At 36.5% G+C, this 20219-nt stretch overlaps 1 protein-coding gene across 1 annotated transcript in view; it reads right to left on the bottom strand.

Moving 5' to 3' along the window:
- LOC139961092 (uncharacterized) overlaps positions 1-20219 on the bottom strand; it is a 54558-nt gene that overhangs the window by 12090 nt on the left and 22249 nt on the right. Inside the window, exons 3-6 of the mRNA XM_071959976.1 lie at positions 11865-11930; positions 10524-10583; positions 8714-8912; positions 7554-7618 (exon numbers count right to left, since the gene is read on the bottom strand). Coding sequence (XP_071816077.1) covers positions 7554-7618; positions 8714-8912; positions 10524-10583; positions 11865-11930 — 390 coding nt within the window. The remainder of the gene's footprint in view (positions 1-7553; positions 7619-8713; positions 8913-10523; positions 10584-11864; positions 11931-20219) is intronic.

Below are 20219 nucleotides of genomic sequence, written 5' to 3'. Positions count from 1 at the left end.
TATTTCCCTGATATGCTTTTAAGTGAAGCAGATAAAACCAATTAAAACCGACCCCAAAACAACAGACAGTTAGCGCAGAGATAGGCATAAACCAAGAAGCAGAGTTTGTAAGGACAGAGGGGAACAGAGCTTTGCAATCAGGAATCAATTGTTCAAACATAGCAATACCTGATTTAATACCGTAGTGTTTCTCAAAATCCACAAGATACTATTTCATAGTTCCAAAATCTTCCAGAGCTTGGACCAACGGCTGACCAGGATTTCTAAACAACATAATGCTGTCATTTTCCCTCTAAAACCTGTCTAGTTCCCCTTCCCCTCCACCACCCCCCCTAAAAAACCACCCCCTTCCAGCCCCACCCTCCCATACATAGATATGGAGTATTCCCATTTCCCAATATCTAATGTCTGAGCAATGGCTACCTGCAGGGTGAAAAGATACTTTGATACAAATAACTAATAAAATTCCATTGCAAATAAACAGCTTCATGACTTAAACAGCGGTAGTAAAATCATGCATTTTTCAAATCAGGGTGTAACCCATTATAAACCAAAGGGCTGAAAAAGGTCAAAAATTTAACAGTATAGTGATATAAACAAATTTCCTTTCTGCAAAAAGTAAAAGCTCACAAATTCTTTTGGCCTAGTTCAGATTCCCAACTGACAGTCTATAAAAAAACTCAACACAGCTTGTGATTTATATTGTCCACTTGTTGTTGCCATGGTGAATAGTTCAATAGGGTCATAAGAAATGGACCACACCCATTATCAAAACCTATTACAAGTAGTAGTATGTCATCAACAACTTTGAGTGTAACTCACTATGACAGAAAGCAAATTGTAAGATTTTGAAACTTGATATATCTAATAATATAACAATAACGGTAGGGTGCCAAGGCACAGGAGAGAAACAGTGGACAGAAAGCAAAAGAATATATTAGTTGTTCACTGGGAATTCCCGGCCATACATTTCAACCTGTTTCTCAGTAAAAGGAGAACATGTTTCTCAGTAAAAGGAGATTTGTAACCTGTTTTAAGTCCTGATTGCCAAAACTTAATTACATCCCAAGAAGAGGGTAGTTCAACCTTTTTTATTCTGGGGGGTGGGTGGGGGAGGGTGGGGGGATCTTTTGTCAGTTTTGTGCTAGTGAGAATATGGTTTTTGTTCTACCTGAACAGCTTTGCTGAGCATTTCTCTTGTTACATGTATGTTTTAATAAGCAGAAGACCTACAGAAGGAATGAATCTGGTAGGCTGGAGATCATGGTGGGGGAGGGGTTGGGAGGGGGTGGGAGTGGGGATGCTAGGGGAGGATAAATAGCAACAATAAAACTAACAATTGGTGTTTATCCTACCTGATATGTCTGAAATAACCTTCCTGTTCCCTGTAAACCTCTAACATTGACAGGGCAATGCATTAATTAAACCAACCAAACATTTGTTCTATCTTGCCCCTCAAATCTCCACCACCACCAAAAGAAAAAGCTTTCCGATATGCATCTCTTCTTTCCAGTGTTTATTTTGCATCCGTAAGAGAGTGGGCAAGCCTCTAGTGATGTTTAATCCCATCAACTTGCTAATCACCATTGCTACTGTCTGAGGCCGCACGATTTGGCTTTGGTCAGAGCTCCCTAAACTTTAACAACTGCTGGATTTCCTTCCTGAAATAATTCCTCTTTTGTTTACATTGAAGGGTTGCAACATCAGCCCATATCTACTGAGCACGAGGCACTTGAGGTTTCTACTCATACATGGACATAATTAGAGCATTAATGGTACAGTAGCTTCGTCTCCCTTCAGTGACATCATACTCAACAAAGATATCAATTGAACTCAATAACCTTTGACCAGTGGCGGCCTTTGACCTGCAATTCCTAAAGCCTGTTAATTGAGCCACTACTATTGAACATTCACAGGGGCACAATTCGCAGGGGGCACAATCATGTGTACTTCTGGGGGGAGGGGAAAGGCTTTAGTCCCCCTGAAATAAAATCAGATGGGCCATAGGCCCATTACCCCCCTTCCCCCCACCCACCATCCCACAGGGACAGACAATATTTCAAGATCAAAAAGCCAGGCCTAGTGATTCAAAAAGTTTATATATGGAATCACTTGATTGATAGAGCAACTGAGGATATGTGTCCTGAATTTAAGAGCCAGAACACCAGAAAAGAGTACCAGATCACTTTGACCATTGCTAAAGTACTACCCTTCTGAAAGTTGATGACACTCATTAGTGGAATAGACAACCCTATCAGCCTCTTAAAAGGGCAGAGGGCAAATCCTGTAACAGATAGTGACAAAGAAAAACCACAAATCATTTTGAACTCAATAAGTTGAATAACTTGTTGAATAACTAATAAGCTTTCCATTTTGAGTTTGAGAGTTTACAAGGTTTTTGGACTTTGACCTCTCTGTTGACCTCAAATGACCTTCCACCCTCCACAGAGAGCAATGAGATTCTTCTACTCAATATGGTACATCCACATACTAAATATGAAAACTCACCCATTATATAGCTTTTGAGTTATCATTGTTTACAAGCCAAGGTGTCACACACACACACATGCCATCACCATTGTGTATATTCATTCTGCATCATGTGCAAGGAATCAAATCTTAGTGTACATAAATATATAACATATATGTGCAGTACAACATAATGGATCAAATATTCTTCCACATTGTTTAAAATGTTGAAAAATATAGCACATATTTGCATCTAAGCATGCATCTAAGCACCCACCATTTTAACACAATTTCTCAAAGGGAAGAGGTCATCCCTCCCCTTTCACCCCTGCCTGCCTTAGATAAAATAAAATTTAAGTGTAACCCCCCCCCCCCCACCCACCAATAGTACAAATGTGGCAGTTGCATCCCTGGTTCACAGCAATATCTAACAATGCCCAATGATAGCTAAAAGGATTTCTTAAGAAGAGCCCAACAGGCACTATGGTTCCTTGCTTAGTAGTGGAATAACTGTTGTATGTGACATCACCATATATCATACTGTTTATGCCCATGTGTACCAGCTATTAACCAACAACTGATTTAAGGTTGTGGAATTATTGCACTTTTAAAATTTTGGCCCCTTGCAAAAAAGTTGGGCCCAATAAAAGTTTGTACCTAAATGGTCCCAAATATATTTTGTTTCAAAATATAATTGACCCCCAAAAATATTGGGCCCCACAAATTCTGGCGCAAAGAATGTGTCCCAAAAAGCATTTCAGGTGGAAATAAACACTGGGCACACCCAGCACGAAAATAGGCCCAGATTTATTTTGGCTTAGATTGTCCAAGAAAGTATAAGCCTACCTGTACCAGCTATTAACCAGCAACTGTATACCAAGTTTGGCTACAATCAGACTAACGGTTTGCAGCATTACTGCAATGTAATTATGTTTGACCCCATAACCTCATTAATATTCATAAGGTCAGCACCAAATATAATAGGGCACACCTAACCATAATACATCTACATAGCAAGTATGACAATATCTATCACTCCATTGTTGAATTATCGCGGACCCAACAAGTGTCACAGACGCCCACACACACATAAACACACACACATACGCACCAACCTCACTCCATATGGGTTCTTTGCTTCCAGCAAGGAAACAAAAAGTGAAGCTTCCAAATCTCAAATGATCGTACAGAGCCGAAGGCACCCACGGTATTTTGTCACAAAATGGAGTTTCATCATGAAATACAGTTGAAGTTTTGAACCATCTCGTTCTTTCACTTCCAACCCCAAGTAAAGAAATTATCAAGGAGATTAATTACAAGTTTTATAACTTTGTATGGGGAGGTAAAGTTGATAAGATCAGTAGAAATCAAATGGCGCTTCCCGTTACAAAAGGTGGTGCTGGCATGATTCAATTTGAACCTTTCGAGAAGGCACTTAAGATTACTTGGATTCGTAGATTGCTTAAATACAACATTGACAGTAAGGTGTATAATTTATATAAAGTGAATACTCCTAATACAGTTAAAGAATTTGATTTCATCTTCAACATTTTATTTCCATTGAACAATTTCATAATAGCATAAAACACACTTCAAAATCAAACTAGTAGAAAATCAACTTTGTGCTAGTCACATAACAAACAACATCGCAATAGGAATTTTGCATCAAATAAGCATCCAAAAGTTCATTACATACAACTGGGGAAATAAAGCTGCTCTTAAAACTGGCTGTATCTGTTTATCAACAACAGCATCATTCCACCTGTCACAATTCCATCTGGAATCGTACAAATGATGCGTTTCATCCTTGTTTTGTTCTCATAAAATTACATTTCCTGCCATTGGGATTGTTATCTGACTCCCGTAAATGCGGGGGCCTTTCTACAGCCGCCGTGCAAAGGCTTAAATAGAAATAGCTGGAGGCTCAATGCAATGTGAAATGCATAAGATAAATACATATCCATACATTATTCTTCTTTTGATCCGTCATATGTGGTCTGCTATTCTCTACGTTATAGCTCACTCACTGATTATCCAAGGGTGTGCTGCTCTACGGTTAAAAACTCTTTAGCTTCAGGGACTGGACAAATATTAGCAAGTAGATAATAACAGAAATAATGGAAAGTGGCGAGAAAGCTTGAATCATCTCAAGCCAGTACCAGAGGAAACTCTGCTGGGAATTTATTCTTTTGTTCCAGATGTAACTCTGTGGGAAGGTCAGAGAGCATGTTAATCTGATGAACGTGCAAGAGATAGCATCTGATAAAAAGTTTTATGCTTGATGTCTGCCTGCAAGCAAATCAGCTATTTGATGTAAACGAACCCACCTTTTTATTAATACATGAATAGGCAGGTTTGCTTGTTACTCTCAGTATGAGTAAAGGTTCAGATGTTATCTTGGGCAATGATGATGTATGTAACATTTAACCCAGATGCAGAAAATACAGTTCATTTCAAACTATACTCCCACCTGTATTCTCTCCATACAATACCTTCCTTCTAACAGTTTGTTTAACTTTAAGAGGTGATCGGGGGTGGGGGGGGGGGGAGGGTGTGGACTAAAGCTCAGTTTAAGGCATTCTGATATGTTATTTAATTTATCTCTTGGGCAGCATGGGAAAGCATATAAACTCCCAGAGCAGGCATTAAAAGCAGGAAATTACCATATGCAGTGCATGTTACATTTATACTGTCAATCAAGATTAATAGGCATCTGAATATAGCTGGCCTTTAACCATCAAGGCACATTATTCCCTAAAGGTGAAATGGTCATAGACCATTATATAACAACTGAGCTCCTCACAAGCAACAATTAAACTAAGACAAATATACATTGTCTTGTCTTAATTCTAATGAACATCCCACATTAGTATGTACTCTGCTAAATGATCGCTATATATAATGTCTTCATCATCAATAGCTACACACAGAAAAATATCTTCTTTTGTCAGACACTGTACAATTTTGACAACGCTGTACAATTTATGAATCATAACTGAAACTATTCCTTTTACTGTTTATTAATCTTAAAAGTCATCGTCATAAATACTTCATATTTTTTCTTTCTTTTTGTCTTTGATAGTTATTTTTTGACAATTATCTCAAAACCCATTCTGATACCTCTAGACTTTATTGGAATCATAGAACTTGTTGACACAGTATTGCATACTGTGTGGTTCAGAAAACTGGATACTGTGCCAAGCATATCGTATTCTGTTATTCGATGTCATAAAGTATTCATATAAAACTGCTTAAATGCTTCTGGTAATCCAACCAAACCTTTCCCTCTTGGAAAATCTAAAGATTTGTGTTTTTCAAATCCGGATAACACAGTAGGAAAACACTCCCTTATTAATCGAGATGGAGAGCAAGTCAAGCTTTAATGGATCCTAGCTACTAATGGATCCTATGATGACAAGGCTCCAGCGAATATTGCCGAGAAGACATTAGCGTCCTCCTCAGCATGTAAGCTTGACGAAGACTTTAACAGACTGATAGCTATAGACATCAGCGTCCCCCTCATCATGTAAGCTTGAAAAAGACTTAAACAGACTGATAGCTATAGACATTAGCGTCCTCCTCATCATGTAAGCTGGACAAAGACTTTAACAGGCTGAGAGCTTTACACATTAGCGTCCTCCTCATCATGTAAGCTTGACAAAGACTTAAGCAGACTAATAGCTATAGACATTAGAGTCCCCCTCCTCATGTAAGCTTGACAAAGACTTAAACAGACTGATAGCTATAGACATTAGCATCCTCCTCATCATTTCAGCTTGACAAAGACTTTAACAGACTGATAGCTATAGACATTAGCGTCCTCCTCATCATGTAAGCTGGACAAAGACTTTAACAGGCTGATAGCTTTACACATTAGCATCCTCCTCATCATGTAAGCTTGACAAAGACTTAAGCAGACTAATAGCTATAGACATTAGCGTCCTCCTCATCATGTAAGCTTGACAAAGACTTTAACAGACTGATAGCTATAGAGCTGTTCATACACATAGTGGGGGGGTGGGGGGGTCTGCTTGTACAAAATCATACAGAAATCTTCTGCCTTAGTCTGAATGTTTCATTTGGAATAAATGTCAATTTACAGTACAATACAATACATATGAGTTATTACAATGACACTTAATTGTGACCACTCTAGATGGACAAAGCTTGAAAAATATAGACATGAATAATCCATGCAAGAAAAAAATACTGCAAAACATATAGCTGATGCTTCATGAATCATTGACTATGAGTCTGGAAGAGAGAAATAATTCCTTGTCAACTAAATAATAAACCTGTCTTCAAGTGTCAGTTAAGATATTGGATGTATGCACCAATCTGACTAAACAACCTCCCACATCAAGATTGGCAGTGATGGGGGTGATGTGGAGTGGGATGGGAGGGGGGAGGTGGACTTAAAGGTACCTGTGGGGTACCTGTGATCATATTGACTATTAACAAGTGACAAGACAATTTGGAAACATTACGCACATGTCACCAGCAATTTTTGGTTATTTGTCCGTAATATAAATGTATAATTTGGAGATTCATTTGGTCAAGTTAAATACAATCAGGGTATCTTGGTGAAAACTCTTAAATTCCTACAAGCCTTTTTCTGGATATATTAATTTGAAGTTACTTTTTGTATGGAAAGTGAACTTGAATAAAGTGTGATGTGAGAGATACTCCAAATATCCACTGAGTTATTGTATCAATTACATTAAACTTCTGTTCACAATAGTGTGAAAAACAAAGACCATCAGCTTTTCTTTGTTTTTAAAGTGCATCTCAGACATATCATACCTTAAAGATCCATGTTCCCTTTTGGTAAAAAATTGTGACAACTTCAACCAGAAATATCTTGAAAATGGCATGAAAGAATTATATAACCCACTTACTTACCCACATACATGAAGGTCCTCCTCTTTAGCAGGTCTAAATTCAAGTCACCTCTGGGCTGTTCTTTTACTTACACTAGTGTTTATCTGCAACTGATTTCGCCTGGACACTGCTACAGCCCCCCCCCCCTCCCCCTCTTTTATGGCGATAGCACTAAGGCCTAATATTTGTACACTCCATCTTACCTGTGACTGAAATTCTTTGGTTTCTGCCTTCATTGCATCGTACACTATAGAACCATCCATGTAAACTGTTAAAGAATAAGTGATATTAAAAGGAAGAGAGATTAGTATCGCTATGGAGGAAAAGAGTCCAAAATCATTATGTGTCAATATGTAGATTAAACTCCCAGATCCACTGACAGGTGCTAACCCCAACTCCACAACATTACCAGCTAACCTGTGACTATCATGGTCACTTCTGTTCCCGCAACTCTGTCATAATCTGGAAGCTACGTATGGACCATCAGTTTGCCATTTTTTACTTTCGCCAATCTATAATGTGAGTGTAGCAAACAGACACATTTTGCTCAAAAAATTGTAGAACTGTATTGAAAAGGTAGCTGCTGTGTCTACATAATAATTACATAAAGAGACCAACCGGTGTTGCACTTGGACATTTTAAAACCAAGCCATGACTAGCATACCGTGAAGACTGACTAATGAGTATTCTAAACTTTGATACATGACATCATTAATCACTGCTGTTCTATTTTGATACTTTATAGACAAAAGGAATACTTTTTTATTCAATATGTGAGGATATAAATCTTCTATATTACCCCTACCCACCCCTCCCCCTCCCCAACCCTTTCTCCACAAATGAGAAATGTGAGATAAACATTCCCTGTTCTCATGATATCTGAACACAGTGATGCAAAACTTGGTGATTTTTGGTCGGAACTCATATTAACTGCGTGAGAATAGCTAGAATAACCACTGGCTTGAGGTATTCATACTGTAAACATGTAAACCCATTATCCCAGGAAGTCCGATATTAGACGAATGACTGTATTCAGTTTAGGTTCGTTCATTTCCTAGGAACAAGCAATGGACCTGCACATGAATTCATCTTCTCAATATAAGAGGACAAATGACCGCACCTTATACACACCTCCTGCCCCCTAGATCCCCTCCCCTCTCCGTCAAAAAGATAAGAATTGGGACCAACATTCCCTTTTCTAAGGTAGTACACTCAAGGGCAGTGTAGCTGTACACAAACTACGGTCAGTCGCAATTCCTGCCACAGCATGGACGATCCCTTCCAATTATAAGATTTCTTGCAATTAACATACTTTTCATGAAAAACTGAACATTGTTTTGATTTTCCTTCAAATCCACCTCACCTTCTGCAGACGTGCCGGGATATTTGATTGCAAACGAAACAAGCAGTTGATTGCCTACAACTAGAGGTGTTGGATCAATGTAGTAGATATCCTCAGGCTGAGGAAACTTTTCATTCCCCGTAGCTTTTCGAGTAACCTCTGCCACTTTGTTCAGAAACTCCTGCTCGTACTGTTCTCTCCATATCTCTTTTACGTCATTCTAAAAATGAGAATATGGAAACATGGGTCACCGATCATCAAATACAATCAGTTTTCGGTTGGTCATATCTCCACATCAATTTTTTCAAGATAACTTCCAATTTTGATTTAAGCTGCAAGTGTTCCACGTCAGATATTTTAAATAAAGATGCACTTTGTATGACATGACAATTACCTAAGCCCATCACAGAAGCTAAATATGTCACTGAATACTGTACTTTTATGAATTCATGTTATTTCGATCCATATATAAATATACATATATATGCAACATCAAAAAAACAATATACCAAAGATGAATATCAAACTAAAAGTGAAAATATCAAAACAAATACCAGTTTAAAATAACAAATCTATACACATCTATCTCAGGGGAGAATCAAAGATCCCTCAAAACCAAATTCTTGTATGCTGCAAGAAGGAGAAATTTTGTTGAGCATTGCTCATGGAAGTAACCAGCATGAATTGGAAGACTCACATGTACTCATTGTGAAAAATAATATCTTCAAACAACATCTTCTGATTCCTTCCTCTCGCCCCAGGCCGACTGTCCCAAACCCTGCTTCCTTCCCCCACCCCATCTCCACCTTCTCCCATAACGAGTAAAGTAAACTAAACCAAATCACCACTCCAACGTCCCCCTCCCTCCCCCACCCCTGACCAAGAAAAGTTGTGCGTACAAGTCCAGTGTTGGTAAGACGTTCTCTTATCGTCCAGTAGTGATTAGATAGCATGCATATAGTGCATTTCATGCTGCACATTTTTCTTTTTCTTTTTTTTAATGTGCTCACAAGCTACTAGCAATCTACCTAAATTGTGCTTGAAAGTTCTATAGTAAATGAGTGCATGCACTACCAACACTTATTACTGCAATAGGCTTTGTTACAATGTTTGTAACAGTATTAAGAGAAAGAGGTTGAAAATAGTCTCAGGCAACTCTGCTCACAAAGTACAGGGCAAAATCTTACATTGAAATGACATTATTCAATTAGTCTCAAACATATTTCACATTTTTACATCAGTGATGTTTCCTTTAAAAAACATTGTAATGATCTGCTGAATTCCTCACCACAGGACCTTTGAAGATCTCGGGTCTTACTGCGCATGTGGGAGTCATGGGCAGGTCGCTGTGTTCAAAAGATAGAATTAACTTTTCCTCCCCTTACTCTAGTGTTATCCTTCTACACAACTGTGTAAAGAATAGTGAATGTTTGCTACATTAAACCACTTATACATTACATCATAGCACTCTCAAGAATATGCTATTTGAATGTACATGTCAGTCGAAAGGTAATTTAACTCTATACTCTACTTCACTCAAATTTCTTGAGTTATCGATTCAAAGTTTTGTCATTTGTTTCAGAAAATATAGTTTTCTGTTTCATTTTTATTAAATATATCAAATGAAAGGATGAACAAACTTCCTCAAACTTAGGATTTTGCTTAATATCAACAATGATCAAAAGAACAAGCACAGCTAAAATTTGACAGAACGTTAGGTTTTCTGTACGCGAGAAAACTGCTCACAGCCCATGCTCGAACTTGTTCCGACTATGAGAACAAGAGTGTGTGGCCTGGGGATCCCAGCGGATCATTTTTTACGACCACTTACCTCATCAAGGGTAGCATCCTTCTTTCTTCTCCTGCTTTTATTCAGTTTGGATTTCAGGTTCTGCGAAAATGTATTAACTCAAAACATGGTCTGTACATAACAGCAGAGACTTAGTCAGAAATATAGCTTTACCGAAGTTTATTGATTAATCTTGGTTTGTTGTAGATCATACTATATAGTGTAAGATACAAGTTACATTTTAAATAGCCAAGAGATACCTTGGTTTTGTCTTGGTGAAAACACATTGACTACTAGAATAAACTCCTGAGGTTGTAAATGGACCGGACGTATATCGCTTCATAGGGATATTCCCGTGGGGAATATCGATGATTCCACGCTAATAGTTCCATATCATGGTTATAACGTAGATATATATATGTTTCGCTGATTGCTGTGTTTCCTTGAGAAGGTTTGGTTACCAGAAAAAATGGAACACAAATATTCCTTTCAAGCGTTGGGTTTCCTTTCATAAACTTGTTCTTGACTGCTTCTTGAAACGTGGTAGAATCAAGGTACCATGTATCCATCACTCGAATACAGATATTTCATAACTTAGCTTTCCTCTTCCGGAAGAAAATATGTCCATATTTCATATGAGGTACAAGAGCATTTTCAGAAAGATTGCCACACACAAGATACTATCACTCTATCTGCTGACATTGCAAGCTATATAGTTAGACCAGATTTTGAAATCGATGCATTTAGTCTAACAGAACATGAGATGAAGGATGTGGTTTTCAAAACTCCACCCTAGGGCAGAGAGTGATGGACTTTAAATTGTTGAACACAATCTCAAGCTTTTGCCATCATTTCTAGTTTTTCGCTTTGATGAAAGACTAAACACAATTATTAATGCTCAACTGAATATTCGTGCATTGTAAAATGACATAATTGATGGTGACATGCTTGTATATGATTGCTGTTGCTAAGTTCACTATGCACATACAATATCGGTTTACCTGTACATTTCTTCTACTTTGTCTTGGTAAAACTGCTTTTAATGGAACAGCGAGATGGCTTACTGCTGTTCTGGTTCAAGTTATATCTCTAAACCTTCCACTTGTTCTTGTATTTTGCACAATTTTGATGAGACCTAAGAATCTGTCCAAAAACTTCCGGCTACCTGTCTGTAGTTAGTAAAATAAGTCTTTCGAGAAAGAAAGAAAGCTACTTTCTATTTCTCAGGCTAAATCGGAGACTGTCCTGATCATCAAAGTCTAAATCTAATCTAATTCTCTCAAAGTGCACAAGCCTAAAAGCATTGAACTACTTCTGCTTCACATGACATGACATGTTAACATTGCTATCTGAAATAATTCTCATGCTAAAAATGTTACTTACAGATATAGCAATCTTGATGGTGACTGACTTTGATTGTTCGGTCTTGCTGTTTATTGTCTTTGGTTTCTGAAATTAAACAAGCAAGAGAAAAGGTTGAAGAACTGTGAAAATTGCTATCAGTCAAAGAAACACCTGAGAAATTTATGGAGATGATAGAAATCAAAAGGTTAGAGAATTTATTGAATATATTTGTGACATCGTCCCAGCTTACAATTTAAGCCAAAACTAGGTGATCTGAAAGCAAATCTACTATAAATAATGAAACTCAGTATTTAACAAAACACATCTATATTAATACTGACTGTTAGGATTTTTATGGCGCTCACATTAATAATTCCAATAATAAAACATATAGAAGGTTCCCAATGCCTATATTAGCATATGGCAACATGAAAGTCAATCAAATTGAGCTAATATCAAGAGCTATTCCTACAACTTTTCTTAACTTTGATTATTATTGAATTATTAATAATTACATGATCAAAAGTAAAAATGATGGTCCTGAGGAAAACTTATATTTGGAAAGAAGAACATTGTAACTCATCCTTCTGAAATTTGCAGACTATCTTTTTAACATGAAGAAAAACTTAAGCCAAGAATCTGTTATGCAAAGTCGGCTATATTAGCTACATAGTGTGCTATATTAGCTACACAGTATGCTATGTAAGCTACATAGTATGCTCTGTTACGTACATAGTATGCTATGTTGGCTACATAGTATGCTATGTTAGAGATAGTATGCAATGTTTGCTACATAGTGTCCAATGTTGGCTACATATTATGCTGTTAGCTACATAGTGTGCTCTGTAAGGTACATAATGTGCTATATTAGCTACATTATGTGCTATATTAGCTACATAGTATGCTATGTTAGCTACATAGTATGCTATGTTAGCTACATAATGTGTTATGTTGGCTACATAGTGTGCTATGTCAGCTACATGGTGTGCTATCTTAGCTACATAGTGTGAAATGTTAGCAACACAGTGTCCAATCGTGGCTACATAATATGCTATGTTAGCTACATAGTGTGCTCTGTTTGGGAACATAATGTGCTATGTCGGCTACATAGTATGCATGTTAGGTACATAGTATGCTACATTAGCTACATAGTATGCTGTTAGCTACATAGTATGCTATGTTAGCTACATAATGTGCTATGTTAGCTACATGGTGTGCTATCTTAGCTACATAGTGTGAAATGTAAGCAACACATTGTCCAATCGTGGCTACATAATGTGCTATGTTAGCTACATAGTGTGCTCTGTTAGGTACATAATGTCCTATGTCGGCTACATAGTATGCATGCTAGGTACATAGTGTGCTATGCAGGGATGAGACTGAGCCGGGGAAAAAAAATCTGAAATTTATTGATCGCCGTCCTGGGGGAGGGGTTTAAGGGGAGGGGGTCCCCCTCCCCTTTAGAATTTTTTTGTCAGGTAAGGAGGGCTTAAATGCAAAATGGTGGACTCTAGATGGAATCTATCACATCACATAACTCGCCAAAAAATTGTGGAATTTCTGCTTGTATAATTTATCAATTAGCTTTTTTGAACCAAAAAAAGGCTTTTTTGCTTGCTTTGTGCTACTTGATTCCACCACTGGTCAAATTCGGTGTTCCTTCCCTGCACAGTCCAGCATGTTCGGCAAAAAATAAAAAAATAAATAAAAAAAAATTAAATAAAAAAAATTAAATAAAAAAAATTAAATAAAAAAAATAATAAAAAATAATAAAAAACGCGAATTACGAGAAAAAACGCGAAAATGAAAAAAAAAATAATCTGAAATCCGCGTTTCCGCGGAAGAGTCTCATGCCTGGCTATGTTAGCTACATAGTGTGCTATGTTAGCTACATAGCATGCTACGTTAGCTACATAGTGTGCTATGTTGGCTACACAGTATGCTATAAATAGAGTTGAATGTCTAGGTTAGGTTTTATTTTTTTAATTAATTCAATCTCTTCATTGATCAGAGCAGGTTACTACTAAGCTATTGACAGAAATAGTATACAGCAAGACTTAATGATACATGACATGATATGATACACAAACAAACCTCAATAAAAACTTGAGTTCAGTAATATGTTCACTCATTTAAAGTTCAATTGCAAAGCTTTACTTACTGTCTGTATTTTTTTTGTATTTTAAAAAACTGTATTTAGTTTTGATGTCCTAGAAGAAAGTTCAACAAAACACGCCACAGTAATTAAATTCACATCTCAAGATTAAAATGATTATGAAAGACATTTATGTTGTTTACTCTAGCTTAATAGTCCAGAATTTTATAGTTTAAAAATTGGTTACAGACTAAAAATAAATAAATAAAATAAAATTTAAGTATTAAAACTAAAAACTCTTACCAGATGTAATTGTAATTTAGATTGATTTTGGAAAAGTAAGAACAATTTCTTTTCTTGTCTTCTTTTATCTAACAATAAGCTATACTCAAGCTATTAAAATTTTGTTCAATATGGAAGAACTCACTCACGGTCGGGAGCTCCCACATTGATCAATCTGTAAATGGTATAACAGCCCGGGCAACATCTACCAGGAGCAACTGATACATTTTTGTTGCTCCTTGTCATTGTTTTTCTCATTTTCCTTTACTCTTTGAACTTTTATGGTGCAAGTTAATAGCATTGATTCAAAATATTATTTTCAGCACTATTAATTTTCTCTACCAGAGAAAAATTCTGATCAGACAATAGCATCGAATACCTCCAGTATTTCCATGTTATTTTGCATAGCATGAATACCTCCAGTATTCCATGTTATATGTATAGCATTGATTATCTCCAGTATTCCATGTCAATTGTATAGCATTGAATACCTCTAGTATTTCCATGTTATTTTGTATAGCATTGAATACCTTCAGTATTCCATGTTATATTGTATAGCATTGATATCTCCAGTTTATTTTGTACAGCATTGAATACCTCCAGCATTTCCATGTTATTTTGTATAGCATTGAATACCTTCAGTATTCCATGTTATATTGTATAGCATTGAATATCTCCAGTTTATTTTGTACAGCATTGAATACCTCCAGCATTTCCATGTTATTTTGTATAGCATTGAATACCTCTAGTATTTCCATGTTATTTTGTACAGCATTGAATACCTCTAGTATTTCCATGTTATTTTGTATAGCATTGAATACCTCCAGTATTACATGTTATTTTGTACAGCATTGAATACCTCTAGTATTTCCATGTTATTTTGTATAACATTGAATACCTCTAGTATTTCCATGTTATTTTAGACAGCATTGAATACATCTAGTATTTCCATGTTATTTTGTATAGCATTGAATACCTTCAGTATTCCATGTTATATTGTATAGCATTGAATATCTCCAGTTTATTTTGTACAGCATTGAATACCTCCAGCATTTCCATGTTATTTTGTATAGCATTGAATACCTCTAGTATTTCCATGTTATTTTGTACAGCATTGAATACCTCTAGTATTTCCATGTTATTTTGTATAGCATTGAATACCTCCAGTATTACATGTTATTTTGTACAGCATTGAATACCTCTAGTATTTCCATGTTATTTTGTATAACATTGAATACCTCTAGTATTTCCATGTTATTTTAGACAGCATTGAATACATCTAGTATTTCCATGTTATTTTGTATAGCATTGAATACCTCCAGGCTCCAGTATTTCCATGTTATTTTGTATAGCATTGAATACCTTCAGTATTCCATGTTATATTGTATAGCATTGAATATCTCCAGTTTATTTTGTACAGCATTGAATACCTCCAGTATTTCCATGATATTTTGTATAGCATTGAATACCTCCAGCATTTCCATGTTATTTTGTATAGCATTGAATACCTTCAGTATTCCATGTTATATTGTATAGCATTGAATATCTCCAGTTTATTTTGTACAGCATTGAATACCTCCAGTATTTCCATGTTATTTTGTAAAGCATTGAATACCTCCAGTATTTCCATGTTATTTTGTATGGCATCAAATACCTCCAGCATTTCCATGTTATTTTGTATAGCCTCACATACCTCCAGTATTCCATGTTGTTTTGTACAGCATTGAATACCTCCAGTATTTCCATGTTATTTTGTATAGCATTGAATACCTCTAGTATTTCCATGTTATTTTGTACAGCACTGAATACCTCTAGTATTTCCATGTTATTTTGTATAGCATTGAATACCTCCAGTATTACATGTTATTTTGTACAGCATTGAATACCTCTAGTATTTCCATGTTATTTTGTATAGCATTGAATACCTCTAGTATTTCCATGTTATTTTGTACAGCATTGAATACCTCTAGTATTTCCATGTTATTTTGTATAGCATTGAATACCTCCAGTATTCAGGGATGAGACTGAGCCGGGGAAAAAAAATCTGAAATTTATCGATCGCCGTCCTGGGGGAGGGGTTTGAGGGGAAGGGGTGTCCCCGTCCCGTTTAGAATTTTTTTGTCAGGTAAGGAGGGCTTAGATGCAAAATGGTGGACTCTAGATGGAATCTATCACATCACGTAACTCGCCAAAAAAGTGTGGAATTTCTGCTTGTATAATTTATCCATTAGCTTTTTTGAACCAAAAAATGGCTTTTTTGCTTGTTTTGTGCTACTTAATTCCACCACTGGTCAAATTCGGTGTTCCTTCCCTTTACAGTCCAGCATGTTCGGGGGAAAAAAAAAATAATAATTAAATAAAAAAAATCATAAAAAAAATAAAAAACGTGAATTACGAGAAAAAACGCGAAAATGAAAAGAAAAAAAATCAGAAATCCGCGTTTCCGCGGAAGAGTCTCATGCCTGATGTACACTAAGACACCTCATGTGGCATTTACATGTACACAAACACACACAAACAATATATACAATATATATAAGCACACCCATCAGCGCTAAATCCACTGAAGATAATTTTGTCTTTGAACAGCTAGGAATCAGATATCGTTGACAAAGACTGCCGCAATGAGCTATTATATTTTCCTTCCAGCATTCTCTTCTGTTAAATACATATGTCAGTAAAATGCTCACTGATTATCTACACACTCTCTGCTTGTAGGATGATGCTCAGATACATTAAAGGGTGTGAAGACTTGCGTACAAGAAACGTCTCATGCTGGTAATCTGACCTAGTTTGGAATGAGGTGTAATAGAAGTGTTAGACACCACCAACGATCCCAGAAAATACACACACTGAGCTTGCTACCGTCGGTAATTAGACACCTAGTGTACAGTCAATACATACAGCTATGGTCAATACCCACAAAACAGTGTGGACATCTCAGTGTGTTCATCTCAGGTGTAGATAAAAGATAACAAGGTACCACATTTCATTACTGTTTGCATTTTGAAGGGACAAGAAGAAAATTTCATTTGGGGCGAGTCTTCAATGCCTTTAAGTATGATATAGGAAAGAACTCAAACCTAGTGTATCATTATCAGGATGTTGCAACTTACACCAAATTTCAAACCATCCCACCATTTGACACCATAGAAATGATATATTAGTTACAGCAACACATGATAGGTATAATATTATCATCAGTTATTACATTTTAGTAAACTCAGCTCAACTTCCAAACCTCACAAAAATTTCACACTGTAGCTCTTCATAATTCAAATCTGCTCAGTTTTTTTCTCAAACTACCAACTTATTATGTTTGCATATTAAAACTAGCTCCCATTATTAACCCAGCTCAAAATTAGATTTTAGTGTTACTCAGCTCAACTTCCAAACCTCAGAAAAATTTCACACTGCGGTAGCTCTTCAAAATTCAAATCAGCCAAATTTTTCTCCAACCTCCAATTTCATCAACTGGCATTCCCTAAAAGTAATCTCCCTGGTCCAGCAGTATTCAAATGTAAAATGACTAAACCAGTTACAATTTGAAGAATGTGGAGAAGTCTGCATGTTTCCAAGTCTGTGGTTACCCAATACTGAGCATGACCCTAAGAAGGTTAAGTGTCAGTTAGTCACTGACCAATTTGCTTAAATACCTGGAATATGGTCATGCCTCTTTAAAATCACCCTCAAAAGAAAGAACTGATGGCTGTCAGACGTCCACCCCTAGAGTTCACGAAATTCAATTAATTTTAATCGATTTGATAATTTGTTGATTGAGATTGTGCAACGCCAAATATCCTAGTTATTCATAAATTTACAGTACATAGTTCTGTAAAGATTGAGCCTAGCTCTCCGCTCAAGTCACAAAGGTCTGTGCTACCAAGTACCCTGCTGAGATGCTCCATTTCAGAGGGGATCGAATTAAATAGTTTGCATTTGTCCTATTCACTGTATAATTGGCAACAAATGCCAGGCTGTACACTCCTCCTCCCATGGTAGTAAGATCAGTAGTCTTGTAGTGTACATAGTATGTATAGTCAGCATAGTACATAACATATCAGACTCTGAAGTGTGGTTTAGGGATCATGGTGCATATCTTGCCTACTAGTGTGTGCAATAGGTTTGCCTGTAATGCTACATTTACTTCCATGGAAGGCTGCACCATCTTTATTTCCAGTTGCACATGAGGTTTTTTTTCTTTCCTTTCCCTTACCATCAGCATCAAATATCTCAGCCCAGTTGAGTTTATTGTAATAAAAAGCTATTGAATGTAAATCCACAGACATATTCAAAATTTAAACTGGTGAGAGTTTCATCAGAACTCAAACACAAATTGCAAATTATGAGTTTAAAGTCAGGACCTTTGTTAGGATCTTTGTTAAGTGCTTAGAAACTTTTGGTATTAGGCAGTGTATAAATGTTATTTATTAGTTTTATAATTATTATCATTATTATTATTAGAAGAGTTAAATGCTCATGCAATATACAATAGATGACCACGTTGTTAATAGTGAGCATTTATACCATCCCAGGTCCTTGGCTACTTACTTGCAGAGTAGTTTTACAGATTTCACAGATTGTTTCATATTTATACCCTGCACTCCAAATATAAATTGTGAATACTAATCCACTAACTGACACACCTACCCTTGTCTGTCCTTACTATAAACAGATGACTCAAAAAGCCAACAGGTTTTCATCAAAACTGATTCTCACATTAACATGCCAACACTCCCTTACTAGTCAACTTTTAGCCACACAGTAAAAGGATGCCATAAAGTTCCACCACTTTCCCTAGAGACTAATTGACAATTTGGTTAAGCAGACTTTACTCTCCCCCCCATTTCTTTGATTTTATATATTTCCTGCAATGATAATTTATGACTGACCTAGTAACCCCACCAGTTCTGTCCACAGACATTTCTTGGCATTATTAGTACAGCTCAAGCAAGTGAAGCCATCAAGAACAAACTTTTACCACCCTATCCAATAGACCATTTGACCTCAACCTCATGAGGTCAAATAGTTGCTAGTGAGCAACAACATAAATCATGGTGATACTCCCACAGATGATATATAATGGGGAAACCTGAAATAAGAAATTCAGGTTATCATTGATCAAAGTCACATTCCAGAGTATAGAGTATACTAGGTTGGCTGCACATGTGATTTTAACTGTGCAGTAACCCCACAGGTGTCATCCAACAGGTGCTATCATCCAACATCTCATAGCGCAAATCTTTTTGTAGGATTGATTCAATGCTCGCTGAAGCATATATTTGACTTCATTATGGTAAATTGTATTCATAATTTAAGTACCTCAGTAACTCATAACCTCAGTAACTCAGTACCTCAGTGCCTTTCAATCATAAAGTCCTGAGTTCGAGTCACTCCAAGATTAATGTATGTCGTCCAGTTACAGAGTTGTTGACAATTCATAATCACTGACTATGTTAAATATGAATCTAAGAGACTGACTTCCGTCAGCTTGCGGCTTTGATAAGCCAATGATGACTTCTTCGCAAGGAGGATCTAATATTCGTATGTATACATGCAGGGTGTACATACGTACAACTTATTTTGATGAATTTTATATTTTGTAATGCTTCTCAAGGAAGCTGGTCACTTCGCCCAACAACCATTTCGCCCAACTGCCATTTCACCCAACCTTACCATTTCGCCCAACCTTGTAGGTCATTTCGCCCAACCAGCATGGTCATTTCGCCCAACCTTGCTGGTCATTTCGACCAACATTGATTAAATATTATACTTACGGGATACGTATTGATTACATATATGTGATTACATGTGTGGTTACATTTATACAGTGGTTACATTGATTAAATATTATACTTCAATATAACAGACAGGTTTTATATTTAATTTTTTTCCAATTTAATAAGTATACGTTCGGGAATTGTTAGTCGGTAGGATGGATCAGTGTTTTAGAGGTTAGGTTTGATAGGTTTTTATGGAGACCGATTCCCCTTTGTTTGTATAGTAATAATAACTTC

Source organism: Apostichopus japonicus, chromosome 20 (assembly GCF_037975245.1).
Source record: "Apostichopus japonicus isolate 1M-3 chromosome 20, ASM3797524v1, whole genome shotgun sequence".
Taxonomy (NCBI): Eukaryota; Metazoa; Echinodermata; class Holothuroidea; order Aspidochirotida; family Stichopodidae; genus Apostichopus; species Apostichopus japonicus.
Note: the sequence above shows the minus strand (reverse complement) of the source record. Positions and strands in the feature narration are given on the sequence as shown.